The sequence below is a fragment of the Panicum virgatum genome, chromosome 5K (genome assembly GCF_016808335.1).
Source record: "Panicum virgatum strain AP13 chromosome 5K, P.virgatum_v5, whole genome shotgun sequence".
Taxonomy (NCBI): Eukaryota; Viridiplantae; Streptophyta; class Magnoliopsida; order Poales; family Poaceae; genus Panicum; species Panicum virgatum.
Genome location: NC_053140.1, coordinates 54,819,012 through 54,829,357, shown reverse-complemented (window position 1 = coordinate 54,829,357; position 10,346 = coordinate 54,819,012). Strand labels below are relative to the sequence as shown.

Here is a 10,346-nt window from a genome sequence, read left to right as displayed (position 1 = left end):
TGTAAATTTTTAAATCATGTAGTTGAAATTAATTGACCTACATATGTGAAGTTTTAAACATGTGGCTCATAAGCCTTAAAAGTATCTATATGAAATTTTTAAATATGTAAATTTTTTAAAGTTCCTGAAATTTGTAAGCAGTAAGTTCCTAAGTTTGGAGTGTAAAGTTTTGGCTCTAGGAGTATAATTTTTTAAATATACTAGTAGAAAGTTTCTAGATTCAATTTTATGGCTCATACCATTTTTGTTTTGCATAGGAACAACTTTCTTATCATGAATGGGTCCATAAAGTTGTACTCTAGAGCCATGTACTCATTAGGTTGCTATAGTTTTAGAATGCAAAGTTTTAAAATAGGTTTGGATCTAGAAGTTCAACATTTGAAATGCCCTTCTAGAAATTTTCTGGGTTAAATGCCCTTTACAATAAGAAATATAGAAATGAACAAACCTTTCAAGTATTGAGATCTAATAGTCTAAAATATTGAATCTATGGGCACAAAGTACTAGTCGGAGAGTACACAGTTTGAAATGAACCACTAGAAAGTTCCAACTATTTAGATTGTAAAGTTTCAAAATACAAAATTTAGGATCTGAGAAGACAAACTTTTACAACATGCTAACTGAAATTTTCTTAATTCAGAGGGCAAAGTTTGGAGTTTGTTTTAGTAAATAGTTTTTAACTAGTGACTTGTCTTCAAATACCCTGAATTCGAAGTGCAAACTTATTGACTTTAGAGTTCAAAGATTTTTTTATTTGTCTATAAAGTTTTCTTGTATAGTTTTTTAAATCTGTTTGTAAAAAGTTTTAAATATCCATATATAAAGTTTTTTATTTACAGGAGTTTTAGAGTTTACTGTGTTGCTAATTACTTATATTTTTTTCTTCTAGTTTGTAGTACTGATAATAAGGAGGTACTTCACAAAAATTTGTGAATATTGAGAATAGCATTCATAAGATCTACAACCACATTGGTGTGATAAACAGAATGTGCTGGTATGAAGTTCCTAAATTTTAGAATGTAAACTTCTTGGAATTCTAAAGTTTTAGAGTTGAGTGTACAAAGTTTATATTGTTATAGTCTAAAGTTTATAAGTTTACATAGGTGTAGTCTAAAGTTTATATTCAGGAGTGCAAAGTAATATGAATCATAAAGTTCCTAATATAGATTGCAAAGTTTTGGATCTAGGAGTACAAAGTTTGAAATGTGTTTGCAAAAATTTAATGATAAAATTTCTGCCAATAACTTGACCTCAAATTTTTTAGATATCTAGCACAAAGTTTAAAGAGTTTGGGACCATCATGTCACTTCTACTAATAAAAACGATATTTGATGAAGAATATGGACACATTGTTTATTCTATATTGGAGAATGACAACCAACCAGTTTCTTTTTATTTATCCTCTATACGCCTAAACATAAGACATTGGAGAATTATTCTACATCTTTTCTTTATCAAATCTTGTGACTTTTTTGTTTCTATTTTTTATTCTTTTTTTACTACTTCTATATGCATATGTATGTGAAATCCCCGCCCATTCACTCGCCCACTCACCCGCTGTCCCAAAAATGAAAAATAAAATAAAATAGAAGGTAGAGTAGGGCACGCAACTAGAGATGTCAGGGTGTACTTGTTACTGGAGAAGACAAATGCTTGTTCGTTATTACTGCTGCCATTGCACATGCCCTGCTTCCTATATGCAGCGCGTTCGCTGCCTGATTGTTGTGGCGCACATCGCCAAATAGCAGCCCCGCCACTATAGTGCTGCTGCTTGGCCCAACAGGCTACTGGGCTGCATGCTTGCCCCTTAACTCATCCTGAATTATTTATTTATTCTCCTTTCCATTTTTATATGTTTATACCAATTTATAAAGAGTGAATCATTTCTATACTGATTTTGGTCTGTCACCGAAAGAACTGAACTTCTGAAACCACGCAGAATCGGTGCTTGATAAATAATATCATATATCTCTACCTCTATCTTTAATATATATATATACCTATTCCTAAATTGAGAAAGTTTCCACCCAAGTTTTTGGTTTGGTATGTTGGTTTGATCCATCTATGTTATTGACATGTAGGCGTTAGTCCACCCCGTATGCGAGTCGGACTAACCCCTCCATCCACGACTCGTAGATTTCTACAAATTAACACACGAGCACCAATACGTATCCGATATTTATACCAACTTTGTTCGTAGAAACGCACAGACATAATTATCTAGTATAAATAAATATTACTAAGCAAGTAATAATTTCTTAGTGCGTCAATTGGAGTCTTAATAAAAATTAGGAATAAATCAATCAAAATTTTAATCGAAACTGGTCAAATCAATTGAATCGGAACAATCAATGCCTCATGTGGTCATGACATAAAGTTAATGATTTTGTATATATTCAGAAAAAATTTATATTACCCGTGCAATGCATGGACATCTTGCTACTATATTAATACATTTCTTAGAGCATTAACAGCATTATTATTCTACTCCGCTCCTCGCAAAAAAAAACTCAACTGTATAAAATATATATAGCCCAGCGGCAAAGCCGATAGTCGCAATCGAAAAGGCTAATATATCTACACTTTTTTTTAGAAAAGCCACGTGGTTGCGGGCGCGCAGCCTTTCCAGGCCCCGTCTACGTGTCACGGGCTCACGGCTGCGTTGTGATTTTCCGCAGGCCCGCAGGGAATCTGCGTCACCACCGAGCCCGAAGCCGACCCACGCCGAAAGCACTCAACCCCTCTCGCGTCCCTCGCTCGCTCCCCCCTTTCCCCCGTTCTTCAGTTTCGTTTCTTCTCCCTCCCCTCAATCCCCTCCCCCGACTCGAATCTTGCGCGATACGTAGAGGCGGCGAGGCGACCATCGCCGCGCCGGAGGAGGGCTCGCGGTCGCGGGGAGGTTCCGAGCGGGGCGATGGACGCGGCGGCGAGCAACGGCGGGCTGCTGTACCACGAGGTGCAGGAGGGGAAGCTCTGCGCCGTGCACTGCGTCAACACCGCCCTGCAGGGGCCCTTCTTCTCCGAGTTCGACCTCGCTGCGCTCGCCGCCGACCTCGACCAGCGGGAGCGCCTCGTCATGCTCGAGGGCTCCCAGAGCCCCGGCGCCGCCAACGCCGCCGCTGGGGACTTCCTCACCGAGGGATCCCACAACGTCTCCCTCGGAGGCGATTTCAGCATCCAGGTCAGTCCAGGCCCGCCAACCTCCTTGTAGATTTAATCCGTTTACGTTTCGTGGGCTCGGCTGGTTCGACTGATGCGTAGATCGCACCTTGTTCCGTGGGCTTGGTTGCAACTTGTTTGTCTGTTAAGATCGCTTAGAATTTAGGGGATTTTTTTTGCTTGAGCATTGCTGTTTCGAACCCTCCGATTGATTTCTAGTAGGTGATTCTAGGTTAAAAGTGCCGGTGTGTACTTTAATAAGATGGCTTTGTTTGGAACGAAGAGAATTGCTTGGAGCAGATAGACTAGATAGATGGGTTTATTTTAGGACGAAAGAAAACTGTCTAGACAATGCATTATCCCAGTCATTCGGAGGAATGCTTATTATTGCAATCAGGTGATTGCCAGTGGTGGTGCCGTGTGAGGTATGCACATGCTAGTTATAAGCTTGCTCCTTTCATATATGATACTTAATCATGCTTTGTTGGATGTGAAATGGGACGAAGGGACTATCTGTACTTCATTTCTTCAACTACCAAAGGACTGCATTGAAATTCGCATGATTCTCTGCAGGCGATTTGGTATGTGATTTTACTTGTTTGCATCACTAGAAAAGTTTAGATGTAGTTGTTTCTTGCGAAATTCCAGATCACACTTTGCATTTGAATAATCAACTAGGAGCATAAGTCTTCATGACGGTTGGTACCACTTTATTTTACGTACTTGGCTAGTTGGCTTTCACCAATGCATGTCCATGCATGCTGTAGTAACGGATTCTATTTGCCGTTACACTGTCCAAATTTATGTGATTGGTGTACATATTCAAGAGTTTGTCCGTTTTTCATAGCTTGCCTTCTGTCGTGTACTGAATAGCTGACGCTAAGAACGACTTTGGTGTTTATTACCTTTGATGGTGACTGTTCTTTGATGATTTTCATTAGATTTGGAATTAGGAATATTAGTGAGCTCGGTAACGGTATTTTTAGAATGACAGGCAGTCAACTTGATAACAGTATTATGGTTAACGGCATTAAAGTTTTAAGTGTAACTTCCAAATTTAATCTGATGGGTGTATTGACTTTTAAAGTGTTTCACAAGTCATTAAAATCCAGATGATTGTACAGCCATCGGTGTTGTCCGGACATACTGAGTTGGATATCCCTGACCCGTGTCAGATTCCAATTGGTATTTGGCATGTTCCCCCAAAATTTGCCAAATTTGACACTTGCACCCGAGTCGGACACAGACCTTTGTTTTGCATGTTGCTAATATTCGGATGCTTCACACGTTTTTGTTTGGTGTGCATCTGTCTGTCACTTTGTTATGACTGCATTAGTTTGCTGTGAATATGCTTTACTGCTGTTCTGGTATGGTACCTTGGAATACAGAGGCATTAGGATTATTTAAGCTTTTCTCCTTCAGGATGTACTGGAGAAGGGCTCCATAACATACGCCGCAATTAGCCATTTCCCTTTTCGCCGCACACTATGTTCATCTTTTAGTTTATCTTTGGCCAATAAACTAGTATAGTTTATCGTTGCACGCTAGGTTCTGATATGGTACTAAATGTTATATTACTGCAATGCTCTGATCAAACCATCTGACTATCACTTTAGACATCTAGATGGGGAAAGACCAATAAGAACTCATAAGTGTTCATTCTGTAACCCCAAGTGTAACATTTTTGGAGTGGGGGAATGGTCACATTTTAGAACTTCAAAGTACATGCTTAAGAAGGTGTTTTTATTTAACTTGAGTTCACAGTTCAGACCTTTTTTTTTCCCTCAAACACGCAGTTCACATTTCACACTAGATTGGAATTTGGACAGATGGCACGGTTATATGTTTAGTTTGTTCATTCTCACCCTTTATACTGCATTTGATATGAACAATTGTTTTCCGCTTTGAGGAGCATCTATGGGATATTTAATTATATGCCATCTGTAACCCATTTATGCCTTTGTCGTAGCAATGAACCTGGAATGCTGTTATGCATTCTATTGCATCTATCTGTTTCACTAGCTCTAATATAGTCAGATATGCTACCAGTGGTTTGATTATTGGATTAAGTATATAGCTATTATTCTCGCACTAAAGCTCTATGTTAACAGGGTAATACAGAGTTTTAAGTCTGTTCTTATTTTAGCCACGCTCATTTTCTGCAATGCGCACTCGTGACCCTATTCTGACCTTATTGTTTCGTCTAATAGGTTTTGCAGAAGGCCCTGGAGGTTTGGGACCTCCAAGTCATTCCTCTTGATTCCCCAGCTGCAGGATCATCCCTATTCGACCCTGAGCAGGAGGTTGCTTTCATTTGCCACCTTCAGGACCACTGGTTCTGCATCAGGAAGGTGAATGGGGAGTGGTACAACTTTAACAGTCTCTACCCAGCTCCTGAGCACCTGTCAAAGTTTTACCTCTCAGCTTTCATTGACACCCTGAAGGGGTCAGGCTGGAGTATCTTTGCAGTTAGAGGCAATTTCCCTAAGGAGTGCCCTATGGCAACTGAAGGCTCTAATGGTTTCGGTCAATGGCTTACCCCTGATGATGCCCAGAAGATAACAGCCTCCTGCAACCAGGTGCAAACACCTACTCACCAGGTGCAATCCCCTCTACTTGGCCAGCAATCAGAAGGGATGAGTGAAATGGACATGATTGCCGCACAGCAGGAAGAGGCTGATCTGAATGCTGCAATAGCCGCTAGCTTGATGGACGCAGGGGGTCCATTTTCCAGCTATCATGCAGCTCAAGAATCTAGCAAGCCACAGGATGCTCCTTCTCCTGTTATCGAAGCAGCTTCAAGCAAAGACAGTAACCAGGAAGAAGCTGATAAATCTGAACCAAGCGCTCCCTGTGAGGACACCCAGGAGCCAGCTTCAGGAAGCGACACCAAAACGGAGGTTTCTTCCGTAGAGGAAAAAGAATCAGCGAAAGAAGATTAGGATGAGCTAGGCTAGAGAGCGTGCCACCCTATGAAGATTTTCAGTCAGTCCTTCACCGAGTTAGAACATACAAACAGAAAGCAATAGAGGGAGGCGTCTAAACTGCCCTCCATTCAGTGGAGGAGTTATGCTTTTTCTGATTTCAGAATGCCGTATACAAATTGCATAGTCTGAACTGCATGGGTTAAACTTAACTGGTGTAACTGTTGTGTGCAATCTGCATAGAGACTTAAGTGGCGGTTTTGAACCTGTTTTTTCCGTCATCTGCCTTGTGAAACGTGCTGGAACTCGTACATCTGCGGCTACTCTTATGCTCAATGCTCGTATTTCCGCTATCGTGTGCTTTGTTTGTTGCGGCCAGGAATGTGTTTATGCAGGCATTACCCAAGAATCTGGGCCCCGCAGTTGGTGGCAACTGGCAAGAAACTTCCTGCAGAGAATTAGGCCATGTATAGATGCGTAAATTTTTGGGTGTAAAAGTACTTTCGTTTGTATTTGGTAATTATTATTCCGTCATGAGTTAATTAGGCTCATTAGGTTCAAAAGATTCGTCTAGTAAATTATAGACAAACTGTGTAATTAATTATTTTATTTAGCTATATTTAATATTTTATGCATGTGTTAAAACATTTGATGTGATGGAGAATTTTGTAAAATTTTGAAATTTTGAACCTTATTTCTTCTTCTGAAACAGGCGCGGCTGTTAATTCACTTGTAACAAAGACTCTGAGCTGCATTGTTGTTTATCTGTTGCTCCTCTCGGAGTTCGGCTGCCCCTGGTGCTGGAAGAAGATGAGCGTGGCATTGCCGGTGTCGGGTGATATCGGCAGCTGCCAAACCGAGCCGAAAGGCGGGGGCGGTGGTTGGTCGATGCACCGCCGCCGTTGTCATCTGGTCGAAACTAAGACCCTGTTAACAGTTTCCACTCTGTAAACGCAAAAATACAAAATTTTATGAAAGAATTTTGCTAATTTGAAGTACTAAATGAAGTTTATTTACAAAACTTTTTGTATGAATAGGCTGTAAATCGCGAGACGAATCTAATGAGCCTACTTAATCCATGATTTGCAATAGTGATGCTACAGTATCATCCGCTAATTATTAATTAATCATAGATTAATTAGCATTATTAGATTCGTCTCGCGATTTACAACCCATCTGTGCAAAAAAATTTGTAAATAGACTTCATTTAGTACTTCAAATTAATAAGATTCTTTTGCAAATTTTTTTTTTGAAAAAGAACTAAACACGGAGGATCCGACACCATGGTTTTCTTCGACCTTTTCTTTTCTCCGGGGGGCCCAGATACGACGGCGTTTCTGACGAGGTGTCTCGTGGTGTACGTTTGGGCCTTTTCCTTTCCACCCATTCTCCCCTCACAATTTTCCGAAATCCAGCTCGAGAAGTTGGACTAAACAGGATCAGTCGGTAGCTGCCGTTCATCAACTCCATCGCTGTTCTTGCCTGTCCCCCCTCCCCCTTTCCCGTCGGGGGAGAGATCCGTGCTGCGATGGGCTCCCCCGGCCAAAGCCGCCGGCTGTTCGGCGCCCAGAGATCGCTGCACGACCTCCTTGGCGGTGGCACCGGTGAGTTCTGCAATTTGATTGCTGCAGATCATTTTTTTATGGTCTAGAGCCCAGATCGTGTTGATCGTTCTGAGTGTTGCATTTCGCTTTTGGGACCTGAGACTGAGAGGCTGAGACTGAGGGCGCGGCGTTGGAATTTTTCTATGGGCGCAGTGGCGGATGTGGTGCTGTGGAGGAGGAAGGAGGTGGCCGGCGGGTTGCTGACCGCGGTGGTGGCGTCCTGGGCGCTCTTCTACTGCGTGCCCGGCTACACGCTGCTCTCCTTCGTGTCCCAGGTGCTCATGATCCTGCTCACAGTCCTCTTCGTCTGGGCCAAGGCTGCCCAGCTCCTCCACAGGTGATGCTCGTTCTATCTGATGCCCGTCGATGTGACTGTACTCGATTCAATTTTTGTGGATGGATGCTGTCTACTAGCATGGCATATACACTTGGTCACTTGGTGGTGTGCTAGAGCTAATGAAATTAATTGGCCTTCGACCTGGACCCTGGTTGAACAGATTTAGCATTTTGATATGATTACTTAATTGCTGCAGCGGCAAATGCATCTTGTCCTTGATTCTAGTAGGACATGACATTTGCATATATCGATATACTAGAACTGTTTAGTTACATTTTAAGTGAGTAAAAATTAACACTACATCACAATAGCATGATCCTTTTTGCAAATCAAAGCATATGATGAGCAGACCAAAAATGAAACGAATCTGAACCTTTTGTATTAGGTAATAATTCTGTAGTCACTGTTTCTGCCCCTTAGCAAAAAGGAATCTATGCAGGGCACCTCCTCCTGTTCCATTGATGAAAATTTCTGACAAGTCAATGAGTGAAGCATCAGAAATAGCGGGTAACTTCGTAAATAAGGTGCTCCTGGATTTTGAAAACATTGCGCTTGGGAAGGACTCCAGCCTCTTCTACAAGGTGGCTTTTGTGTTGGTGCTGACTTCCATAGTTAGCCGATTAACCGATCTTATCACTTTGGTATATACAAGTAAGTTCCTTTACCGATTTACAATTTCTTGAGATATAATTACCCTTGAGCATCTGCACAAGAATCCCAAACTGGATTATAGTGAGAAAATGTTGTAAACTATACTTATCATCAAATTACTGAGAATTGCATGGCGAACCGTGTGCGGGTAATTAATGGCAGTGATGCATGAAACAATGATGGAAACACAGCCAGTGCTGAAACTGCCGCTTCTACTTTCAGATAGAATTGCAGCATATGGCGCTAGTACAGTCGAAAGTGAACCAACAACAATCTCATTGTTTAACCAGTACATAATCGGTTTAGCTGGTGAAAGTTGTTCCTTTTCATTTTGCAAAAAGATCTCATTATGTATATATTCCGACATTTGCAAATAGTCTGCACTACCTCTGCTGAATGGAGTCCATGTGAAAGATGTTTCTAGTGTATGCACAAGAACATGATAGAGATTGACTCTCGTCTATTTCCCAGTTCCTTCATAGTGACAAATATCTGATGCACTCAACGTCACAACCTAATGTGAATACAAAGGGGCAGATGGATCACCCTCTAGAATGGGTTAATTAATTTTAAAAAGTTGATATATTAATCTTGCTCATCAAAGCTGAATTGCTGACCTTCTTGAACATGTGTTCTTTCAGGTGCTGTTATTGCTCTCACGATACCTGCATTGTTGGAGAAATCCGAAGAAGATATTGCAAGGTTCCTTGAGATAGCTTCGACATATGTTCAGGCATGTGGGGGAGCATGCGAAGAGTATAAATGTAAGATGACAAAAAGGATATCGGAAAAGAAGTTGCGTTGATGACGATGTAAATCCGTCAAGAAAAATTTTGCCTTGTGATTTTTTATATAATTTTTCCTTGTGATTAGCCTGTCTTTCGAGGCTAAAGAGTTATGATATCTCCACGATCGTGGTCTGTCTATATTCTGTGACCTTGGAGCTGCACATAGCACACCACAAGAGCTATAGCAGGCAATCCTCCTGCCTGGCTGCCTGTTCCTTTCAAAAAGAAAAAAAAATTGTATATTTTTTTACCATCTTCTTCATGTGGTGGCTTTACCCACTGGACTGGACCTTTCATCGTCTTCTTCTAATGAAATCCACATCTATCAGCTTATTTCATCCTTGCCATCAATAGACTGCGAGGCTCTCACCATCCTAGCATTGCTGGGGAAATTCTCGAGACACATATTGCCAGATTCTCCAACGGAGCTTTTAGCAGACATGCGGTCTCGACCAGGCAAAGAGATGAACAGGACATTGGGGAAAAGGAGGGACCCTGTCGTCTGTCGATACTTGATATGCTCTTCGTACGCAAAATGAAGAAATGTAACTTGGCCTTCAACGATAGACAATTCTGACACCTGTCCCAACCATGGTATTGTAGCCTTTTACATCTGCAATGTTCAATTCTATGGATTATAATGGCAGACCAAATGTTATAGGGGCTGCATGGATCCAAGGAGCTAAACTTTTGCCCGCTTATTTACATGCCAAATAATAGAATTAAATATGGGCTAATTGTTGATCTAATTACAAAGATGATAGCCAATTAGTTATTAGAATCCATTAGTCCTTGATTAGCTCTCATTAGCTCATGTCTAATCCCATTAGTGCTTCTAGAGCAAAACTTTTGTGTTCTAGAACATCTAAACACCCCCGTCTTG

General features: G+C 41.1%; 2 protein-coding genes across 3 annotated transcripts; both read left to right on the top strand.

Annotated features, from left to right (window-relative positions):
- Positions 1 to 2,715: 2,715 nt before the first annotated feature.
- On the top strand, positions 2,716 to 6,396 carry LOC120708676 (putative ataxin-3 homolog). Its single transcript, XM_039994054.1, has 2 exons — positions 2,716 to 3,181; positions 5,370 to 6,396. Exons 1-2 carry the CDS (start codon positions 2,915 to 2,917, stop codon positions 6,099 to 6,101), a joined length of 999 nt encoding a protein of 332 aa, XP_039849988.1. The 5' UTR covers positions 2,716 to 2,914; the 3' UTR covers positions 6,102 to 6,396.
- Positions 6,397 to 7,426: 1,030 nt separating this feature from the next.
- On the top strand, positions 7,427 to 9,713 carry LOC120708675 (reticulon-like protein B12). Of its 2 annotated transcripts, none has more exons than XM_039994053.1 (4): positions 7,427 to 7,687; positions 7,789 to 8,024; positions 8,464 to 8,675; positions 9,317 to 9,713. In XM_039994053.1, exons 2-4 carry the CDS (start codon positions 7,831 to 7,833, stop codon positions 9,478 to 9,480), a joined length of 570 nt encoding a protein of 189 aa, XP_039849987.1. In that variant the 5' UTR covers positions 7,427 to 7,687; positions 7,789 to 7,830; the 3' UTR covers positions 9,481 to 9,713. The 2 variants fall into 2 exon arrangements, with proteins under 2 accessions (XP_039849987.1, XP_039849986.1); XM_039994052.1 differs by having other exon boundaries at positions 7,429 to 7,687; positions 7,841 to 8,024.
- The last annotated feature ends 633 nt before the right edge of the window (positions 9,714 to 10,346 follow it).

Coding starts and splice junctions, on each gene's coding strand:
- LOC120708676 (XM_039994054.1), top strand. CDS start 2,915: ATGGACGCGGCGGCGAGCAACGGCGGGCTGCTGTACCACGAGGTGCAG. Junction 3,182..5,369: donor GAGGCGATTTCAGCATCCAG/GTCAGTCCAGGC, acceptor TTCGTCTAATAG/GTTTTGCAGAAGGCCCTGGA.
- LOC120708675 (XM_039994052.1), top strand. CDS start 7,612: ATGGGCTCCCCCGGCCAAAGCCGCCGGCTGTTCGGCGCCCAGAGATCG. Junction 7,688..7,840: donor CCTCCTTGGCGGTGGCACCG/GTGAGTTCTGCA, acceptor CTATGGGCGCAG/TGGCGGATGTGGTGCTGTGG. Junction 8,025..8,463: donor GCTGCCCAGCTCCTCCACAG/GTGATGCTCGTT, acceptor GAATCTATGCAG/GGCACCTCCTCCTGTTCCAT.